The 20,828-nt window shown below is 38.3% G+C and overlaps 2 protein-coding genes across 2 annotated transcripts; one reads left to right on the top strand and one right to left on the bottom strand.

Moving 5' to 3' along the window:
- The first annotated feature begins 13,154 nt into the window (after window positions 1-13,154).
- LOC130988078 (uncharacterized) lies at window positions 13,155-16,534 on the top strand. The gene is made up of 4 exons (XM_057911834.1): window positions 13,155-14,356; window positions 14,968-15,038; window positions 15,485-16,001; window positions 16,086-16,534. The coding sequence occupies exons 1-4, from the start codon at window positions 14,231-14,233 to the stop codon at window positions 16,278-16,280; spliced, it is 909 nt and encodes a 302-aa protein (XP_057767817.1). The 5' UTR covers window positions 13,155-14,230; the 3' UTR covers window positions 16,281-16,534.
- Window positions 16,535-16,680: 146 nt separating this feature from the next.
- On the bottom strand, window positions 16,681-20,107 carry LOC130988077 (uncharacterized). Its single transcript, XM_057911833.1, has 3 exons — window positions 19,839-20,107; window positions 18,708-19,276; window positions 16,681-17,550 (listed from the first exon to the last, which is right to left on the bottom strand). The coding sequence occupies exons 1-3, from the start codon at window positions 19,921-19,923 to the stop codon at window positions 16,846-16,848; spliced, it is 1,359 nt and encodes a 452-aa protein (XP_057767816.1). The 5' UTR covers window positions 19,924-20,107; the 3' UTR covers window positions 16,681-16,845.
- Between the last annotated feature and the right edge of the window lie 721 nt (window positions 20,108-20,828).

The following is a 20,828-nucleotide window of genomic DNA, read 5'->3' as shown; positions in this document are numbered from 1 at the left end:
GTAATTGGGTCTGGCACTCTCTCCGATTAACTAGCGCGTAATTAAATAAGCTTGTAATTATCTAATGCAGAATCAACAGAAAGCATATAAATCTATCTAGGCGGAATGAGAAAGAAGCAGATTAAGAACGCAGGAAACTAAGAAACCTAGGGTTTTAACTAGCAATCTAGAAAGCATTAGATAAATCAATCAATCAAAAACAACGATTATCTAGGCGAGATTAAAGAACAACGATTCATCAATTGAACATGGAACAACGATTATCTAAGCAATGCAATAACGAGAAAGCTTGTAAAGATTAACTAATCAAAATGAAAAACTTACAATCGATCCAATGAAATCAACGATCTAGCGGAATCCACAAGTATCTAGAATGTTTCTATCTATCTAAACTATGGGAAAAAGCATAAAATCGCAGGTGGAGGATGCTGGAGTCGGAAGTGTGAAATAAAACCCTCAAAATCGGATTTTATAGCAATTTCCGTAACTGCCAGATCTGCACAAGGGCGGCGGCCGCCGTGAGACGGCGGCGCCGTGGACGGCGGCCGCCGTGGGACGGCGCCGCCGTGATGCCCCTTCGCGGTTTCTTCCAAAAAATGTACGGCCCGCGCCGTGGGGCCGCGGCCGGCGTCTGGACGGCGGCCGCCGTGAGACGGCGGCGCCGTGGACGGCGTCCGCCGTGACACGGCGGCGCCGTGGTCCGTCTTCGCAGATTGCTCCCAAGGTTGCACGGCCTGCGCCGTGGGGCCGCGGCCGCCGTCTCCACGGCGGCCGCCGCCTGGCGGCGGCGGCCGTGAGCCTGACTCCAAAACATGCTCGAAACAATACCAAAACGCTCGGCAATTCGCGAATCCTGCACGCGACAATAGTACATCCAAAAAGATCATCAAGCACGTGAAATATAGAGCAAAAAGGTACGAAACGAGCTCGAATGCACAGCAGGAAAACTCATAAAATCATCACGAAATAGGGCTAAACAACCCCCCCACACTTAAATCTTTGCTTGTCCTCAAGCAACAATCACAACATTGACAGAAAATCCACAAGCGATTCTCCTCACCAAGCAAACACAAACCAATCCAAGTCCTTCAAGAAATCAATGTCCCCAATCAGATGTTCAAAGTTAAGGTTTAAAAATGCAACAACAAGGTGATACAACTCAATCCGATCAGACCCAATTCTCCGCTAGGGGTGAATTTCCTAATGCAATTTCCTTTACAATCATAACTCATTCCTTTTTCACATTCGTTCATTTTTCACATTTCACATTTCACTTCTCTTTTTTTTTTTTTTGGGTCAAGTTATTTTCGCTCTTAATAGATGGGCCATAATTCACGAGATTGAACTTTTGGAGGTGATCCAAAATATTCTCGTGTGGTTTCCCATGCTCATAATGAAGCCATTAGAGGAGCAGAGACCCAGATCTATCAAAAACTCAACAACCAACCAAACAATAAAACACAGAGAATGATATTAGGAATTTGCACTGAAAACACTCCCCCTAGCTTCTACCGGACAAATCACGTCAAAAGTTGCTCATCAGGGTGTTGCACCAAAACCTTAAACTAATTACACCATGTTGGGAACAAATCAATCATGACAAACAAGGACAACAAACAACACAAACACAATCCAGAATCGCCAATGAATCACTATCAACATGCGATGCACTTAAAAACAAGCAAGAAGACAAGATAAGGGGACCATTCGCCCCAACACAAGAAAGCCCAGGAATACAACAAGGAAACACCCACAGGATTTACAAAAACCAACAAACACCCCCCCCCACTTAAAATCTGGCACTGTCCTCAGTGCAAACAAAAAGAGAGGTGAAAGAGGAAACTTCCCTAAATACCGATCCAGTAGTGAGTCTGTAGTGTCCCACGATGTCTGCCTCTCTCTTATCCAAAGAACAAGCAGTCTCCAACGCAACAACCTGCACCAAACAGCAGAAGCAACAAAACACAACACAAACAAAACGAAAGAAAAACGAAACAAGAAAAAAACAAGAAAACATGGGTTGCCTCCCATGCAGCGCTAGTTTTTAAGTCGCCAGCCCGACTAAGAGAACCCCTTAACCAAAATCCGATTGAAGATCCAGCTGCCTTAGCGCCCTTGTAAACACATCTTCTTGAATTGCAGCTGCGGGTCCTCCAAATGAGTCCTCCATGCTCGTATCCTGGGATGGCCCTCTATCCCCACATCCCACGAGATTGAATGACCCAACCTCATCAAGCTTCTCTTCTAGGAGCAAGGCACACAGAAAACCTTGCTCAATATCATCTTCCTCGTGCAGCTTATCCAGAGATTCGTGCTCAATGTCAGCTTCATCCTGCAAGGTAGCAAGGAATTCCTCCACAATCTCGTCCTCCTCCTGAAACTTATTAAGGAATTCCTGCACAATACAATCCTCATCCAAAGCATCAAATATTTCAACATAAGAGCAGATTTGAATTAAGGAAGTGGGGGTAGTAGGTTTTTTATCAAAAACTGAGAATGTTACCGCTTTACCTACCCCTACCATACTTACAGTTCCCGTACCCACATCGATGCGAGTATGGGTGGTAGCCATAAAGGGTCGGCCGAGTAGCACGAGATGCCCATTCTCGCTTCTAATCCCTTTTCCCACATCTAGGACGACAAAATCAGCCAAAACTCTAATTCCCCTCACAACAACCTCAACATCCTCAACCAGGCCCCGTGGGCTACTAATAGAGCCGTCAGCTAGCTCTATCTTCATATTCGTGCATTTCAGCCTTTTATTACCCAATTTCTCAAAAATATCAAACGGCATCAAATTGACTGCCGCGCCCAAATCAAGCATCCCAAACACCTTTTCAACCCCACCTAAGCAAATATCAAAAATAAAGCTACCTGGATCTCCTTGCTTGGGTGGTGGTTGGTCTCGTGCAACAGTGATGGGTGGTAATGGCTCACTGGGGCATTGGGTAGCCTTGATTGCCTGCACAGTTTTGCTTCTCCATCTCCCCATGGTTATTTGGGCCTTGTCCTTGACTACCTCAACGGCATGAGCTTGATGCGGCTGTTTGTCCTGGTTCGGGAACTTCCCGGTCGGCTGTTCTTGCTGCAGCTGATTCAGGGCTCCTGTTAGTTGCCCAACTGTAGTCTCGAGGCGCTTGATGGTAGCACTCTGAGACTCCATGTTCTGTTTGGTCATCTCCATGAAGGACTGCATGGTGTCCTCGAGAGACGGCTTCTGCGATTGAGCTTGCTTCTGAAACTGTTGGGGGGCATTCTGGTATTGCTGCTGCTGCTGAAAATTCCCTTGTTGCATAGGGAACTGTTGATACTGCTGATACTGCGGGGGCTGCTGCTGCTGATAAGCTTGAGTGTAGTTCTGCTGCTGAGCTCTCCAACCCGAATTGGAGCTTTGTTGCCCTTGATTAAAGATAGGCCTCTGTTCAAATTGAGGCCTCCCCGGATAGCTCTGAGCAGCATAGACCTCTGCTTCTCCTTCAGGTGTGAATCCCCCCATGCGATGGCACGCGTTGGTTCCATGACCAAAATCGCCACAAATTCCACATCCTTCTGCTGGTGGCGCGTGAACTGGTGGGGCTTCTGCCTGGTTCATCTTGAGGTGCTGAACTTGCCTCATCAATTCTGCTACTTGCTTCTGAAGCTCATTGTTGGGAGCAACTGCATTGGCTTCAACCCTCCTTCCTCTAGCTGATTTCTGTTGAGAACTCGCTGCAAGTGTGTTGAAAATCTCCTTGAGCTCATCAGCTGTCTTCCGGGCAATGTTGCCCCCTGCTGTACTGTCCACCATAAACTGTGCCGTCTGAATCAATCCGTCATAGAAGAACTGCATCAACATGACAGGTGGTAACTGGTGCTGTGGGCACTGGCGGAGGAGCTCTTGGAATCTCTCCCAAGCCTCGTGGAGAGGCTCGTCAGCTCCTTGCATGAAGTTCATTATTTGGCTCCTAATCTCTTGAGTCTTGTGATTAGGGTAGTACTTGAGCATGAACTTCTCACACGCCTCTCCCCATGTAGTGATGGAGTTCGGCGGTAGGGACAGCAACCACGTTCTCGCCCGGTCTTTGAGTGCGTAGGATAAGCACTTGAGTCTCAACTGATCCTCGGTGAGTTCCAGCAGTGGGAAGGTCTGCACTTGGGTGCAAAAATCACGGATGAACTGCAAGGCGTCCTCACTGGGCATCCCATAAAAGAGCGGCAACAGGTTTGAATCATTGGGCTTCAGATTATAATTCCGGACCGCCGTGGGAAGCACTATCGCAGAAGTGTTAGTGGTCCCAATAACTGGCCTGGAAAAATCTCCCATGTACTGGACATTCTGCTCCGCCATTGCTTCTTGGTCAGGATTAGGCCGAGCTTCTTCTTTTTCTTCTTCAGAATGCACTGAAGGCGTCTCCTCCACGGCTTCCAGGATGGGATCGGAAGCAATTCTCTCTTCACAGTTTTTCTCTTGAAACTGTGATTCCACAAAACTTCTCGAACTGGACTCGGACTCCTTCTCTAGGCTTGAAAGAACCTCCCGAGGTCGATGAATGTTGTCGTAGTAAGGTGCAAGCTTTCTCTTCAAGCTTCTACGTCCTTGCATACACAACACAAACAAACAAATCAAACGCACCGGAGGGAGAAAATAACCGAGTCAAAAGAAATAAACAAAAATAAACACGGAAAACAATGCAACACAATCAAATGCCTAAAGCCTTCCCCGGCAACGGCGCCAAAATTTGACTCATCCAAAAACACCTAACGGATGGACTCGAATTTATACGAGGTCGTCCTAGGGTGGTAAGGTGACTCAAGTCGTCTCACAAGGAAGACTTAGCAGGGCTCTAACCGTATTGCTCACAAGAAACTTAAAAGAAATCTAAACACTCTAATCGGGTAATTGGGTCTGGCACTCTCTCCGATTAACTAGCGCGTAATTAAATAAGCTTGTAATTATCTAATGCAGAATCAACAGAAAGCATATAAATCTATCTAGGCGGAATGAGAAAGAAGCAGATTAAGAACGCAGGAAACTAAGAAACCTAGGGTTTTAACTAGCAATCTAGAAAGCATTAGATAAATCAATCAATCAAAAACAACGATTATCTAGGCGAGATTAAAGAACAACGATTCATCAATTGAACATGGAACAACGATTATCTAAGCAATGCAATAACGAGAAAGCTTGTAAAGATTAACTAATCAAAATGAAAAACTTACAATCGATCCAATGAAATCAACGATCTAGCGGAATCCACAAGTATCTAGAATGTTTCTATCTATCTAAACTATGGGAAAAAGCATAAAATCGCAGGTGGAGGATGCTGGAGTCGGAAGTGTGAAATAAAACCCTCAAAATCGGATTTTATAGCAATTTCCGTAACTGCCAGATCTGCACAGGGGCGGCCGCCGCCGTGAGACGGCGGCGCCGTGGACGGCGGCCGCCGTGGGACGGCGCCGCCGTGATGCCCCTTCGCGGTTTCTTCCAAAAAATGTACGGCCCGCGCCGTGGGGCCGCGGCCGGCGTCTGGACGGCGGCCGCCGTGAGACGGCGGCGCCGTGGACGGCGTCCGCCGTGACACGGCGGCGCCGTGGTCCGTCTTCGCAGATTGCTCCCAAGGTTGCACGGCCTGCGCCGTGGGGCCGCGGCCGCCGTCTCCACGGCGGCCGCCGCCTGGCGGCGGCGGCCGTGAGCCTGACTCCAAAACATGCTCGAAACAATACCAAAACGCTCGGCAATTCGCGAATCCTGCACGCGACAATAGTACATCCAAAAAGATCATCAAGCACGTGAAATATAGAGCAAAAAGGTACGAAACGAGCTCGAATGCACAGCAGGAAAACTCATAAAATCATCACGAAATAGGGCTAAACATCACCCATCTTACTTGTGCTCTAAGTCAAGCACGCTTAACCTTGGAGTTCCTTTCGAGTAGTCACCAGTACAGAACACTCGTATTATTGATATATATAGTACCTATTAATTCATTTAAACTCTAATTCAATATAAAATATCATTAATCATTCATAACCTTATAATATGTCGAGATAATATAAAATATCATTAAACATTTACGATAAATATACGATCGAATTAAAAATAATAAAAAATTAATATTATCGTAATTAAATAAAGAAAAGAAAATATGAGTATGAAAAATAATAATCGTATACAACAATAATTCAGAAAATCTAATAAGTCTAATAATTTATTATAATAAATCTAATAATTTATTATTATTTGAAAATAATAATTAAATAATTAAATAATAAAAATAAAAATAATAAAAAAATAATAAAAAAATAATTAAATATTTATATATAATCAAAAAATAATTAAATAGAAAATTAATAAAAAATAATTAAATTTGTAAAATAATTAAAATAATATTAAATAGAAAATTAATAAAAAATAAATAAATAGAAATAGAAAAATAAAAATAAAATAATAATCGAAAAATAATAATTAAATAATTAATTATTTCTATAGAAAATAATAATTAAATAATAATCGAAAAATAATAATTAAATAATTAAAAATAATCTCTATAATTTGAAAATAATAATTAAATAGAAAATTAATAAAAAATAATTAAATATTTATATATAATCGAAAAATAAAAATTAATAAAAATATAAATGAACTTTAAAAATTTTTAAAATTTGAAAAATAATATTAACGACCGATTATTCGGTCGTTAATAAATAAAATAAATAAATAAATTAATTAAAATAAATAAAAAATAAAAAATAAATAAAAAATAAAAAATAAATAAAAATAATTTTAACGACCGAAAAATTCGGTCTTTAAAAAAAATAATTAAAAAAAAATATTTTTTTTATTTTAAAAATATTTAAAAAATAAAAAAATAATACTCCCTCCGTCCCGCTTCAAATGTCTCCTTTCTTTTGGGCACGGAGATTAAGAAATGTGTAAAAAGTAGATAAAGTGGGTATAAAGTAGATAAAGTGGGTTGGTGGAAATTATTTAAATATTAGGTATAGAGAGAGAGTGTTTTGCCAAAAAGGGAATGGGTCATTTGGAGTGGGACAGCCCAAAATGGCAAATGGGACATTTAGAGTGGGACGGAGGGAGTAAAAAAATTAAAAAAAATAAAAAAATAATATTAACGACCGAATAATTCGGTCGTTAAAAAATTAAATTTTTTTTTTTCGAAAAAAAAAATTATTTTTTTTAAAAAAATATTTTTTAATAAAAAAAATAAAAAAAAATATATTAACGACCGAATTTTCGGTCGTTACAATTAAAAAAATAATTAAAATAAAAAAAAATAATTTTTACGACCGAAAATTCGGTCGTTAAGAAAAATTAAATATTAAAATATTAAAATAATAATTAACGACCGACTTTTCGGTCGTTAAAAAATAAATAAAATAAAAAAATAAAATCGGTCGTTAAACGGTCGTAAATCGGTCGTTAAGGCCGCAAAATTAACGACCGAAAATTTCGGTCGTTAATTTCGGTCGTTAAAGGCGCAGTTTCTTGTAGTGGAAGCTGGGTGCAAGAATGCACCTGATTTCCTCGATTTATGAGATGCACCTGATTCCTCCACTCTTCACCACTGGTTCCCAAAATTAGAACCTGAAAAATTCGCTTGTTGGAAGCACCCTTCTTTAAGTCATAACTCAAATTTAAATATTATAAAGATTTAATATGTTACTAATTATAAATTTAAAATTAAATATTTGATTTGTATGATAAATATGGGCTCAGAATGAAAGTTGCGTTTTAATAAAGCATATGTGATGTAAACCGCAGAAGTCTAATAAAGGGTGTTTGGCTGAGCTTATAAACTCATTCAAAGTGTTTTATAAAATAAGTTCATAAATAGTTTATAAGTTCTAAAAATAAGCTTAAAGAGCTTTTTATAAACTTCCAAAAAATAAATTCACCTCAACTTATTTTTTCATGATCTTATATGCAACAATCATTTTATAAATATTATTCAACTAGAATTTATTATTTTCATCATATATCATTTTAAGTTCATTCTCTTTCGACTTTCTCTTTCTACAAATATTTCTTTCTCTTGCAAAAAGTTCTCTCTCTAGCTTACACATTAAATTATTCAAATAATTTGACAACTTGTAAGCTCATGAGAAATTACATCTTATAAATCGTTAGAACTTATAAACTCTTTAAATTAAGTTTAGCTAAATAGGGAGATATGGCAATTATACGAACCCGCGGGTACCTAACCCTAATGGGGCAGGGACGGGGCCAATATTTTCGGGGCCTGGTCAGGGCGTGGACGAGTATGAAAATTAAACTCGAATCGGGTTTGGGGCGGGACCGGGTATTTAGATCTCCACCCGGAACCACCGTCCCAAATAATATCGGGTATTTAGATCTTCACCCGGGTATTTAGATCTCCACCCGGAATTCGTCCCGAATAATATATATTTATTATATTTTAAATTATTTTTTATAATTAACAAAATATATTAATATTAATATTAATATCCAAATTTATGATATATAATATTTAAAAATCGAGTTATTTAATTGCATGTAGATTTCTTTCTCTCCTTCTTTATATAACACAATTCCCCCACTCTCTTTCATCCTTTTTTCAATGTGGGACATTGTTTCTCTTCAATTCTTCCATCATTCTCACTACTTTTTGTCCCACATCGAAAATGTAAGGAATAAGATAGAGAAAGCTTATAAATAAGATTTTGTATATAAAATTTAATGTTAGGTCCAGAGGGTCTCGAATAGGTGTATGGGGGAATACACCTATAGGCTATTTTTAATGAAGATCTCAATATAGAGATCAAAACGAAACTTTAAACACAAACTCAGACACCTGTTTACTGAAAAGAGATTTGACCAAAATAGGGTTGACGACTGATACTGAAAGACTCTTCAGTAAGGAGTTATCAGTTAAGTCACAAGAACTTAACTGATGCATGTAAGGCTTCAGTCGAGTTTGATAAACAGAGATGTTATAAATCTTACTGACTATCAGAAGATAGATCAATCAGACTGATAACATACGCAGCGGAAATCTTTTGTTTCGCAATAGCTTTTTGGGTTGAGCACGTTGTTAGTCTTAAGTTTCTCCTTGCTATTAATCAGTTTTCAGTTTATGAAAGGAAGAGCACAAGTAACAATTTAAATACTGAAAGCTGTAAATAACACAGAGATTTTTACGTGGTTCAGAAAATACTTCCTACATCCACGGTCGGTTGATCAGACCAACAACTTCACTCTGCAAGTGCTTAAGGGTGCACTGCAAACCGATGCTAGTGCTTACGGGTGCACAACAAACTGAACCGTGTGCTTGCGGGTGCACACAACCAAAACAACTGAAGATCCAATCTTCAGTACCAACACACCTTGTTGGATTTCTCACTCCTAGCACGAACTGGCACTAGGATCTCACGGAGACAGAGTACCTTCCTGAACTCCTTTGCAACTCAAACACTCGATTCTATCGGTCGAAGGGAGGTTTGAAATCTTGCCAACTGAACTTCAAAGAACAAGTTCTTTGGAATTAGTTTGACCTAGAATTTGGATAATTAAGGTTTGCCTAAGGTCTAAGAGAATTTATGTAATCAGCAGTGACTGATTTTTGGCTTTGGGATTCTCTTCTTCGATTCAAGCTTTGGGGAATTTGAGCTTTGGCTGAGAAGCAATTTTGGCAGAGCTTCAGCTTATGTTGTTGAATCGGTGAAGATTGAAGTGATCATCGAGCTCTACTTATAGGAGAAGTCTTGAATAGATCCGTTGGCGGAGAAGGTCTTCAAGATTTCTTCCGTTGGAGAGTAATTTGAACTTGGGCTGAGGCTTCAATCTTCGAGGTTCCTTATTTGGTGAGAACGACTATGTTGAAGAGCAGGAGATGCGACGTCTCTGATAAAGTAGTCACCAAATAGGAATGACCTCTACAGAGAAAGGACGATCCTGAGATCTCTGCATTTAATGCGGCTGTACTTTAGGAGTACGTGGCTTCCTTTGAACGTTGGAGGTTCAGTCTCTGATAAATTAGTGTTAATTGCATATAAATTACTAAACTTTCAACCAATTCTCATTTTGCATATGAACTTTAAAATCTTTATTAAAATTACTCAATTATAAAAAAATGGGTAAATATTTAAAATGAGAAAAAAATTAATAGTTGAGTAATTTTAAAGGTCATATACCAAATGAGAATTTGTTGAAAGTTCAGTAATTTATATACAATTAACCCTAATTTAATAGAGCATAAATATGTTATACATTTTTATATTTAACATTATTGAATTTAAAAAATTCTACCATGCTACCCAAAACTAGGTATCTATACTCGTATGATTCGTATCAACTTTATCCATATAGTCAAAACAAAAATAAAATGGGAGCTAGCTAAGAAGTAAGAGAAGAGTACATGTATTTGATCCCATGAGTAGCATTCCCTTTTTAACTTTTAGTTTATCCAAAGTTATCTTTACTTATATAATTTTTTATTTTTATTTTAGAACCTTTACTTATATAAATATTGGTAGGCAAGAAGGTGTTGACAATGAAGAGACGCATGAGATTGAGTGGCAGCAGCCTTAAATGATATTGAGAGCTCAACATGAAGGAATCGTCTCCTTTAGTCCTTCACTAACCCCATTTAATTATTACTACAATAAATCTATATACATTTGCATAAACATAACAATATAACTCAAGCAAATCGAGTAGTGATCCAACAGATTTGTTTACTCACCGACAAAATTCTTACATAAAACCCTTCAAACTCCAAGAAAGCACCACCTTTAATTCTTTTCTTGTTTCTTTCTTGTGTCCCTATATCTTATTCCAGTTTCCACTTTTAACACTTTTCATTTCCTTTCCTTCTCCAAATATAATATATTTTTTTTTCAATTTTTTAGTGAAAATAAATGGTCAAAGAAGAAGAGCAAAATTCGGAAGCCACAGTGAGAAGTGATGGAAGTTTCATGAATTACCCAGAATATCCCCAGCTGGGTAAATTCTATGCCACACCCAGGTGCCCAGCACTCCCACTCCTGATGCGCGCCACGTGGCGTTTTAACTTTATAGGGTTGAATAAATTTAAATTCAAAATAAACATAAATGCTTTAACGTCCGTCTATGTAATCATTCGCAGTAACCCCATTTTTCAACATTTATCTTATCAAGGTTCAGCGGTCATTCGTGGCACACGTTTCGATGGTTTCGGCAAGTAATCTCGGCAATAAAATTATAATACTCAGCATATAATAATTTAGTTCGGCAAATATATTTTTAAATTCAAATATATAATTAAACTTATAACTATTGAAAATAGTAATTTTGGAAGCATGTATATTATGTGAAATAAATACAAGCAAGTTGAAGTTGAATAAATTTCTCTTATTTTTAAAAAAGTTATATATATATATATATATATATATATATATATAGATATTGTCTTATCAATGATCAGTGGTCATTCCTTTCACGAGATTTCATATTTTAGGTAGCTAGTATTTGGCAAGAAAGTTTTGATTGTTGGCAGAATTTTGTTTAATTCGGCAAAAATATTCTTATATTTAACTATATTATTAAATTATAATTATGACCAATATTAATTTTCGTAGTATGTTTATTATGTAACTAAATAGAAGCAATTTTAATGTGAATAAATATACTTTATTTTCAAAGAATTTATATATTTTTTATTCCTTCAAAATGCAGTTTTCATGCATTACACGATTTTTCAAATTTTCGGCAGCTATTATTCGGTAAACCAATTTGAATGCTTGGCAGACATTAGTTTAGTTAGGCAACAATATTATGTTGATTATGTTAACTAAATAGTAGCAAGTTCAATTATAAGAAATTATCTTTTTTTAAAAAGAATTTATATGTTTATTTTATTCCTTCAAAATACAGTTGTAATGCATATCACCATTTTCCATGGTTTCGGCAGCTGTTATTCGGCCAGCCAATTTTAATGCTTGGCAGACATTATTTTAGTTCGGCAACAACATTATTTTATAATCATGAAAAATATTAATTTTGAAATTATTTTTAAAGAGATGCAGTTGTTTTATTTTTAAAGATACATTGTATGATAGATAATTACTATATTTTATTCGGCAATTATATCCGGAAATTACTATGTATTTCGGCAATTATATCCGGAAATTACTATGTATTTCGGCAAAATAATGACTTGCCAATACCGGCAAGTACATATATCGACAGATTTTTATTCAATAAAAAAACAGGCCGATATATGTACTTGCCGAAATGAAAAATTGCCAAAATTCTACCAATATTTAAATTTATGATATTATTACAAAAAGGCACTTTTCGAATTAAAAACAAAACTTTGCCAAAATATGTACTTGCCAGAATCGGTAGTTATGATATTCAATAACAAAAAAACAACAACATAAAAATATGATATTATCAAACTAAAAATACACAATAAACAAATAAAATGAACAAAATTCACTAATAATCTGTCAAAACTAGAAAAATACGTAACTTACAATAGAACTTAAAATAGCTTGAATATGAACACTTCACAATAGAAAAATCGAGCTTACAATTTCAATTTTCATATAAGAAGAATAAAAATAAATGATTAAAAAATGAACAAAATTCACAAATAATCCGTCAAAATTAGAAAAGAAACATAACCTTACAATAAATCTTGAAATAGCTTGAATATGGACACTTCACAATAGAAAAATCGAGTTTACAATATAAATTTTCATTTAAGAAAAATGAAGAGCTTCAGAATCAGCTCAGACTTCGTGTGGAAGAAATGGAAGAAAGTAAACCCAAAAGTCACGTTTTAATCCCCCAAAAAATTGGAATTGAAAAATTGGCGCGGAAAATTAAGCATGTGTCATGCTTGCCGAGTGTTTCGGCAACAAATTTTGCCGAATTCTGATGCCATGACATTACGGTTCCCAAGAATCAATTGAGTGCTAGACGGAACCCATAAACGGAGTTAACTCAAAACTACAAAAGGAAAAGATAAATTGATTAAATGAAAAGTGCCACGTGGCGCGCATCGGGAGTGGGAGTGCTGGGCACCTGGGTGTGGCATAGACTTTACCCCCCAGCTGCGTGTGAAAGACTATTATACCCTCAGCCATGAATGGGGAGCAGACAACTGTACGAACCGCACAGTAGGAGCTCCAAGGAGAGAAGGAGAATAAAATAAATAAATAAATAAATAGTATAAATGCGATGGACATGGCAGGCTAAAATTGGCAAGTTGCGGATCTTGACTGGTTCAAGAAAAGATTTAGGATAGTAATTCGAAGCGGGGAAGATGCCAAGAGGGGCACAACCGTCTTTTCAGAGACTGGGTCCATTGCGCAATTAAAAAAACAAAAAATGGGAAAAAGGAGAGAGAGAGAGAGAGGCATCACCATCAAAGCGGCCATCAGAGGTCCAAAGCCTTTAACAAGGTAGTACCAACAACTGCAAAGCACATCAGGGAACAGCATCACCCTCTCTCTCTCTACCCATTGCTTGCTTTTTCAGCACCCTCGCATCATCAATCTCATGCTGCATCACCCACTCTTTCTCTCTCTAGAATTTAAAACTGATGAGGACTCACACACACTATCTCTCTCTCTCCTCCCATCACGTTTCTACTATATCCTATTCTCCCCTGTATTCCGCAGAAAGAGAGAGAAACATAGAGAACTCCACAATCAAAAAACAAAGCAAGAGTCCACGCCATCCAACTCTTTCCATGGCCCAGCTGGACCAAATTTTGTGTAGAAGAAAAAACCTAAAAATTTAGAAAGGAGGAGGTGGTGTCTTCAATTGTCCTCCAAATTAACCAAACCCACCTCACACCAAAAAAGCAGATACCACAAATGCCCTTCTGCAACACCCCAAAAAATCCCAATCTTCATCATCAACTTCACTGTCTTTCCAAACAACTATGTTTTTATTTTTGCGCGAATTATGTGGGCTTTTTCGGCCTTTGCCTCGGTCAGAATTTTTTTCACAGAGAAAACAGGAAAGCAAAGAAAGAACATTCACCCCCCACCCCCCTCCACCCCCACCCCCTCCCTCTATTTTCTCTCTCATTTGCTGTCCTATCTATCTCTACTACTATATCTTTTGTATTTTTTTCTTTCTCTAGATACAAACCCCCTGTCTTTATTGCCTGTTTACCAATCTCTATCACCGCATACCCATTTTCTTGTTTCCCCCTCTCTCCTTCACGCATATTAATCGCCCCATCTTCTTCAAGATCGGAGCTTTTTCTGTGATCGAATGTCTAGGAAGAGTAAAGCGGCGGTTTTGGATCCGACCTCGCCCTATGGAGTTGGTGTGGATGACGGCGCCAAGGCCAGGTCCAAGTTTCAGGCTCTTATGCAGGACTATGAGGAGCTGCAAAAGGTGCCTAATTTTTTTCTGGGTTTTGTTTTTCTTTGCCTATTTGGGAGATCTGGTGTTTTATTCTGTTATTTTATTTTTATATGTATGATTGCCCAGATTTTTGATCCCTGGATGTCTTTTATTTGTGGGTTTCCGAGGTTTGCCCTTTGATGGAATTGATCTGTTTGTTGTGACTGTTTTTGTGATCTTACTCTTTGAATGGATTTTTATATGTTTTTCTCTTCGGTGATGTGTTCCTGATATCTTGTTTTTGGGTTCTTATGAAGTGGCTTGAAAATACAGCCTCATTTTGTTCTTGTTTGTCTATTGGTTTTTTGATTGTTTGTTAATCCCTTAATTTGTATTACTATTTCTCTTTACATCTTGATCTTTTGTTATTAGATCTCATCTTGAAGGAAGGCTCTTTAGGTCTAATACAATTTGTGAGATTATATGAGTTATTCTCACATACAATTAGGAGCTTATGCTTCTGTTCTTCATGTTGAGATGTCTGAAGAGTTTCTACGTTTATATTTTTCTTGATTTTGGCTAGATGTGATGGATTTAAGATAGAAATTTCCGTTGCTGAATGATTGTTAGGAGATTAATTTCATGACTTCATGATTTTGCAGGAGGCTGATGCTATGAGAAGCAAATTGGAGACGGCGAAAGAGAGGAAGCTGATGCTCGCTGCTGAAGTTCGGTATGCAATTTGATTAGATACTGTATGCCTTTAATCTAACTGCCTTGAAGATTTTCTCATGGTGTATGTCGTCATTGATTGTTATTTGCTTACAAAATGATGGTTTCTTTGCTTTATATATTGATGGCACACAATTTGGAAATCAATGGTTTGGTCCACATCTTGTCTGCAATATATGTTTCCTTCTTTGTTGGAGTAGTGTTTTGTAGTGATTTTGCTACTTTTTATGTTGGATTGCTATGATCTTGAGCAATGAAATACATGATATTCAATCAGGTATGAAGCCAAATACATACGTTTATCTTTGTATATGTGGGTTCTCCGCGGATATCTGTTTCCGCGCATTGTCAAATATTGACGAGTAAACATGCCTAGTTCATCGCTATCTTATTTTGGTATCCCCCATGTTCGTGTTGCACTGATGAAAATAACAATGGAATAATCAGGTTTCTACGGAAAAGGCGTATATACCTTGTGAAGACGAAGGATGCGAATTCACCTGTGCAAGAACAAAATCTTGTACAAGCGCCAAACTCACTAAAGCGTGCTAAAATCACAAAGCAGCAGCTTCTGAATGGAAAAGAAGCGAGCCGGCTTAGATTGCCTTCAGCTCCAGAACCCATCTCCAAGAAGAAACGAGTTGCTCTGCCCGATGCTTTTCCAGTTAGTGATCAGCCTCGCAAGAAAAAATCATACAGCAGGAAGGGACACGGTTTGCCTGTGCTTTCACCTCCGGGTTTTGATTTGAATCACAAAGGAGTAATGCATATCAGGAAAGAAGCTCTGGCAGCAAACATGGTCCCAACTCTGGACAGAAACTCCAAGGAAAGAATATTCGGTGCAAATGATGCAACGTTAAGGAATTCTGCTGCTACTTTTGATTTGAACCTCGAGACTACTCCTAGTGAGAGAGAAGCTTCGTTGCCAACCCGAGCTCCAATATTTGACTTGAATGAAATCTCGGTAGGTGGTTAATTTCCCTCAAGTTCCGAACCTATTAAAACTTTCGTATACTCAGCGTATTCTAATTGTTCTCAATATTTCCAGACAGGGGAGGAGGATTTCCAGGGTAGTGTCGAAGCAAACAAGTTTGAAGACACCAGGAAAAGTTTAGTCAGAGGCATAAATGAAGAACAGCAAAATGATCTGAAACTGTCCATTTGTCGAAATGCTGGGGAAGGTTCGTCTCGTGCTGGAAAGAGAAAAATATCATGGCAGGACCCCGTTGCATTGAGAGTTTGAAGGGGCAAGCAACACACGGACGGATCAACATGTATGTAGGTGCGACTACAGGAGAAGTAGCCGTCTGCGTCCCTGGCTCATGGTCACCTTGATTTGCCTTGAAGACTGTAGAGTTATGCATCTCCTCATTGTAGCTAGTTTTATGTGTTAGTACTATACGGAATGGTATGATAGAAGCAACTAACTGCAACTAGTAAAGATTCTACCTTGTTGCATAGGTTTTTGATGAAATAGACTGAGCTCTTTTCCCCCTCTCATTTCTATGCTGATCTTTTCTATTTATGGTAGATAATAGATGTAATTTTAAGTTCACTTTATAAACTGTAAGATCCCAATAGGTATTCATATGCACCAAAATTTTGAGCACACTTTTTCTTTTCCTGGTTTCTTAACCCACAAATTGGAGAAAATAAGAAGACAGCTTATATTGTCAAGAGTATTCATGTACAAGAAAAACAGGATGAATTTGCCATAACAATTCGTACATGTTTCTAATTAGAAACTTCGAAAAAGAAATATTAGACAAACAGAATATTGACTTAAATGGACTGGCAGAATTTTTTACTCAAGAAAGCAGCTGCTTCTCATCTGTTACATCTACCATTGTCAACTGGTTTTCTGCCACAGTTTTCCTCGCAGCCGCTGAGTCTTCTTCCACGGTTTTCGCCTCAGACTTCTTCACAGCCCCCCCAGCATCTTCTGCCACTGTTTTCTCTGCCTGATTTTGAAGCTGACGTTTATGTTTTTTCCCCCGTTGGTGCATATTCATGACCTTCTGAGTTGCCACACCAACCTGGCATATCTCACACCAAAATCTATGTGCTTCCTTCTTAGGTTCATCCTTCTTTTGCACTTGTGGAGTGACTACTGATTCATCCTTCTTTAAGTTGTCTGAGCTCGGGAAAGGGTTTCCGTGCAAAGGTCGGGGACCATCTGTTGCTGCACTGACATCCCCCCACTTACCGACTGGCAAAGGTTCGGATGTAAGTTTCACTTCTGTGACTGGATTGGAAGAAGTTCCTGAACCCTGGATATGCTTATCAACTTTTTTTGTCCAACTTCCTATCCTAGAATTCATCATATGCTTCTTTCCCTTCAGGTGCTCATTCAGATCACGCTCGCTGGTGGCAATAACTTGGCAGAGGGCACAACTCCACTCATCTTTCACTTTTTTCTTCTTCTTCTTCAAGTTTCCATCTGGTTGGGTTTCACTGGCACCCGATCCAGAGCTAGGCCTCTTAACACCAGTTATATTTTCGACTGGTTTAGCCTACACTCACACAACATACTGATCATCAATGGTGAAAGGACTTGAGCATATGTATAATATAAACAAGCATAAATAGATATATATAGAAACAATCACACGTGTTAAGATATATATATAGATATAACCAACTTTGAATAACTGAATTCTGCCATAGATATTTCATCCGTCATTCTGCTGTTTCCCAAGCTTTTGTTCAGCACGTACAATAACCTTTTCTTACTTCTCCTTTTAGCCAAATTTTACCATGGCATTGCATGAAGCGGACATGCTTGTTTTTCCTTCACTGAGGTGCATAGAGAATTGTTAACTTATGCTCTTCCTCTTCTTTCTCTGTTTCCACCAATGCTGCCGGCAACCCCTATAAGATTTAGCCTCATCCCACCCTCACCATCTACCCTATTATTTGACCATTTGCTTATTTTCATCACCGCCCCTAACTTATTTTTCCCCTACTTTTATCCACCACCTAGACCTTAAGTTGGATCCCGTAGAAAAATGATTGTGGTCTGGTGAAGACATTTCTACAGTTGGCATTACATATCAGTTGTGGGGGGTGAATGAAATAAAGTACCATTCGCAAAGTACGGTTTGAAGCAAAATCAATCAAGCTTAAAATAAATATAGAGTCTATAAATGCAAAAATATGAGACAGTAAAATTTAAGAAAAGAGAACTCAAAAATTTTATCAATTTTTCTCATTCTTTTGCGTAGCATTTATTTTTCCAATTTTCTTTCTTTTTCCTATCCTCCCCCACCTATCATTTCCTCTTTCTCAGTATCATGTTCAACCCATCTGCCAGCATTCAACCAGCAACAGATAATTCCTTCACCATACTTTATCACTCAATTTCAAGCTCCAAATGATACCACAAACTAGGAGTTGGGTTGTTTAGAGGAATTAGAAATAAAACTCTTGCTGACTTATGCAATCAAAAGAGACATGATATGTTATACAGCAAAATTTAGATTCCAGTGCTATATACATGCCTTTCTACATTGCAGTTTACATAAAAATATCCATGTTAAATCCAGTGTAGAGATTTCAGATCATAGAATTTTCATTAAAGTTCAAGGCTCTATATACACAAAAATCAAGATTACAAGAAGAGAGAGACACCAAATAAACTCAACTAGACACAGGGGAAAGACATACTGACCTGTAAAATTATAAGTTTTTTCTCGTTGCTGCCTCCTGAGACAAATTTGACCTCTGAGTCTCTCGTGGTTGAGTCTCTTGGCGTTCTCACATCAATTGATGCTCTCTGAAACGGCAAGGGTTCAGATCGCCCACCCTCGCGTGTATCGTTCCATACATGCCTCTGCGTGACTGACATACTTCTTTTGTCGAAAAACCTCTCCTCAGCCCTCGTCTCTGCCAGTGGAAGCCTCATGGACAAGTCCAACCCTATTGTTGACGGTGGTCCAAATGGAAATCCAATGCCTCCTCTCTTTAGAGTCATTTCCGTCTCCCTCATCATATCCCTCCTCACCTCAGCCTCCAAGGCACGCCTTCTAAGGATCTCGGACATGATTATCTCCCGTCTGATCCACTCCTTCTCAATTTCTCTATGTATCACCTCGTCATAAGACTGAGCTGAAGACAAAGGCTGCAGATGGGGGTGGAGACAAAATTGAGGCTGAGGGTAAGGGTGAGGTATTAGCCCATATTGATGGCGCTGTAAATGCTCATGCTGCACCCTTCCTACTTCTTGCCCTATAAATCCATCTGAAACAAATTAAACGCAACAAAATATCAAAAAACTAGAATATCAGGAAACCCTAGACCAACAAAGTACAAGCAAGATCTCTGTTTTACCAGAAACCAAGAGTCAGAGATATTAATTACAACCTAAAGACGTAATAGGACTCTAAGTAGCAAATATCAAGAGCATATGAAATGCAAACGATATACTCCACTACGAATTGGAGATGCGGTGCTTAAAAGCATGATAGCAAGATTTCAGTACTTCTAATAGTTTCAAGATTTCCATTGTTATTTATCTGCAAATATCAGTAAGTTTTCATGCTATCTCTCACAAACATACAAAAATCAACTTTTAACCTTTTTTTTTTTAACTTCAAGAAAAGAAGAATCAGAGATTCAAACAGTTGAAGCATGATCTTGATCAGCAATGCCGCTCAGTCCCTTTAACGACTAACCGATAAACACCGCAGAGACTCCACATTTTTCACGCACACAACACATAACCGCAGAAAATTGAACAAAACCGTCCCCTAATATTTTATGTTTGAGAATACAAAACAGGAAATTGGGATAGAATTCTGACCAAAACACTCTGGTTGTGATAATCTGGCGGAGTGCAGAATGTGAGTCGAATGGAGGCGATAAGGCCCTCCGTAATCAGACACCATTTCTCAGTTATTTTGCCTCTCTTGGAAAGCAATACTGCAAAAACTTTTCGAGCGCGAAGAAAAAGTTGACGAATTTGGGAAATTTTGAAATAATTAGGGTTAATTTATATAACGTGGAGTAAGCAATAACGAAAAGGAGCGGGTAGTGGACAGGCCCACGCACTCCTATTGACTCACGAGTCACGACTGACAAATGAAGACTCTTTTTCTTTTTGAAGTAAAAACAAAAATTCAACAATATATATATATATATAGGACTGCTCCAATGAGACCCCTTAATTTTAGTGAGATCTAGGGCACGATCTGATGCGTTTATTTTATCAATCCTATGGCTGATATTATATTTGGAGGATGATTTTTTTTTTGCAGGATTCGAATCCTAGAGGGAGCAGAATATTTTAAATTTTGTTAGAGCATCCGCATCGCTTACACGATAGCGACCTACTCGTATAAGGCTGCTATCGTGTAAGCCGATGCAGCTCTCACTTACACGAGGGCTACACGTTTTATCGTGTAGCCCGATCGACCGTTGAATATAGGCGCGTGTTTTACACGCGCCTTAAAAAAAATAGAAAGAAAGAAAGAAAAATTCGAATATTTGAATTTTGAGTTTGAAGGCAGCTTTTATTGCCTCGGTTTGCGTGCAAATTTGACCGTTCGAATTTATTTATTTTTTTAATTTTTTCTTCTCTTTATATTCTCACTTCCTCATTCTTCCTCACTTTCACTCCACAATTCTACTCTTCCAATCTACACCTTTCAAGCCTTTTCTTCTTTTTTCTTCCGACAATGGCGGAATCCGACCACGGTTCTTCGTCTGATTCATCCGACGGTGTAGCTCACGCGATCATGGAGGAGATAGAGTTGCAGAAATAATTGCTTGCTCAAATCTACACCCAACCGGC

This window comes from Salvia miltiorrhiza, chromosome 6 (assembly GCF_028751815.1).
Source record: "Salvia miltiorrhiza cultivar Shanhuang (shh) chromosome 6, IMPLAD_Smil_shh, whole genome shotgun sequence".
NCBI classification, from domain to species: domain Eukaryota; kingdom Viridiplantae; phylum Streptophyta; class Magnoliopsida; order Lamiales; family Lamiaceae; genus Salvia; species Salvia miltiorrhiza.
This window is presented reverse-complemented; position numbering and strand designations above follow the sequence as displayed.

What these genes read in the sequence shown, in the direction of transcription:
- LOC130988078 (XM_057911834.1), top strand. Translation starts at nt 14,231, where the DNA reads ATGTCTAGGAAGAGTAAAGCGGCGGTTTTGGATCCGACCTCGCCCTAT. An exon ending in ATGCTCGCTGCTGAAGTTCG is followed by an intron (nt 15,039 to 15,484) that starts GTATGCAATTTG and finishes TGGAATAATCAG; the next exon opens with GTTTCTACGGAAAAGGCGTA. An exon ending in TTGACTTGAATGAAATCTCG is followed by an intron (nt 16,002 to 16,085) that starts GTAGGTGGTTAA and finishes CAATATTTCCAG; the next exon opens with ACAGGGGAGGAGGATTTCCA.
- LOC130988077 (XM_057911833.1), bottom strand. Translation starts at nt 19,923, where the DNA reads ATGGTGTCTGATTACGGAGGGCCTTATCGCCTCCATTCGACTCACATT. An exon ending in ATCACAACCAGAGTGTTTTG is followed by an intron (nt 19,277 to 19,838) that starts GTCAGAATTCTA and finishes AATTTGTTTCAG; the next exon opens with ATGGATTTATAGGGCAAGAA. An exon ending in AAAAACTTATAATTTTACAG is followed by an intron (nt 17,551 to 18,707) that starts GTCAGTATGTCT and finishes GTGTGAGTGTAG; the next exon opens with GCTAAACCAGTCGAAAATAT.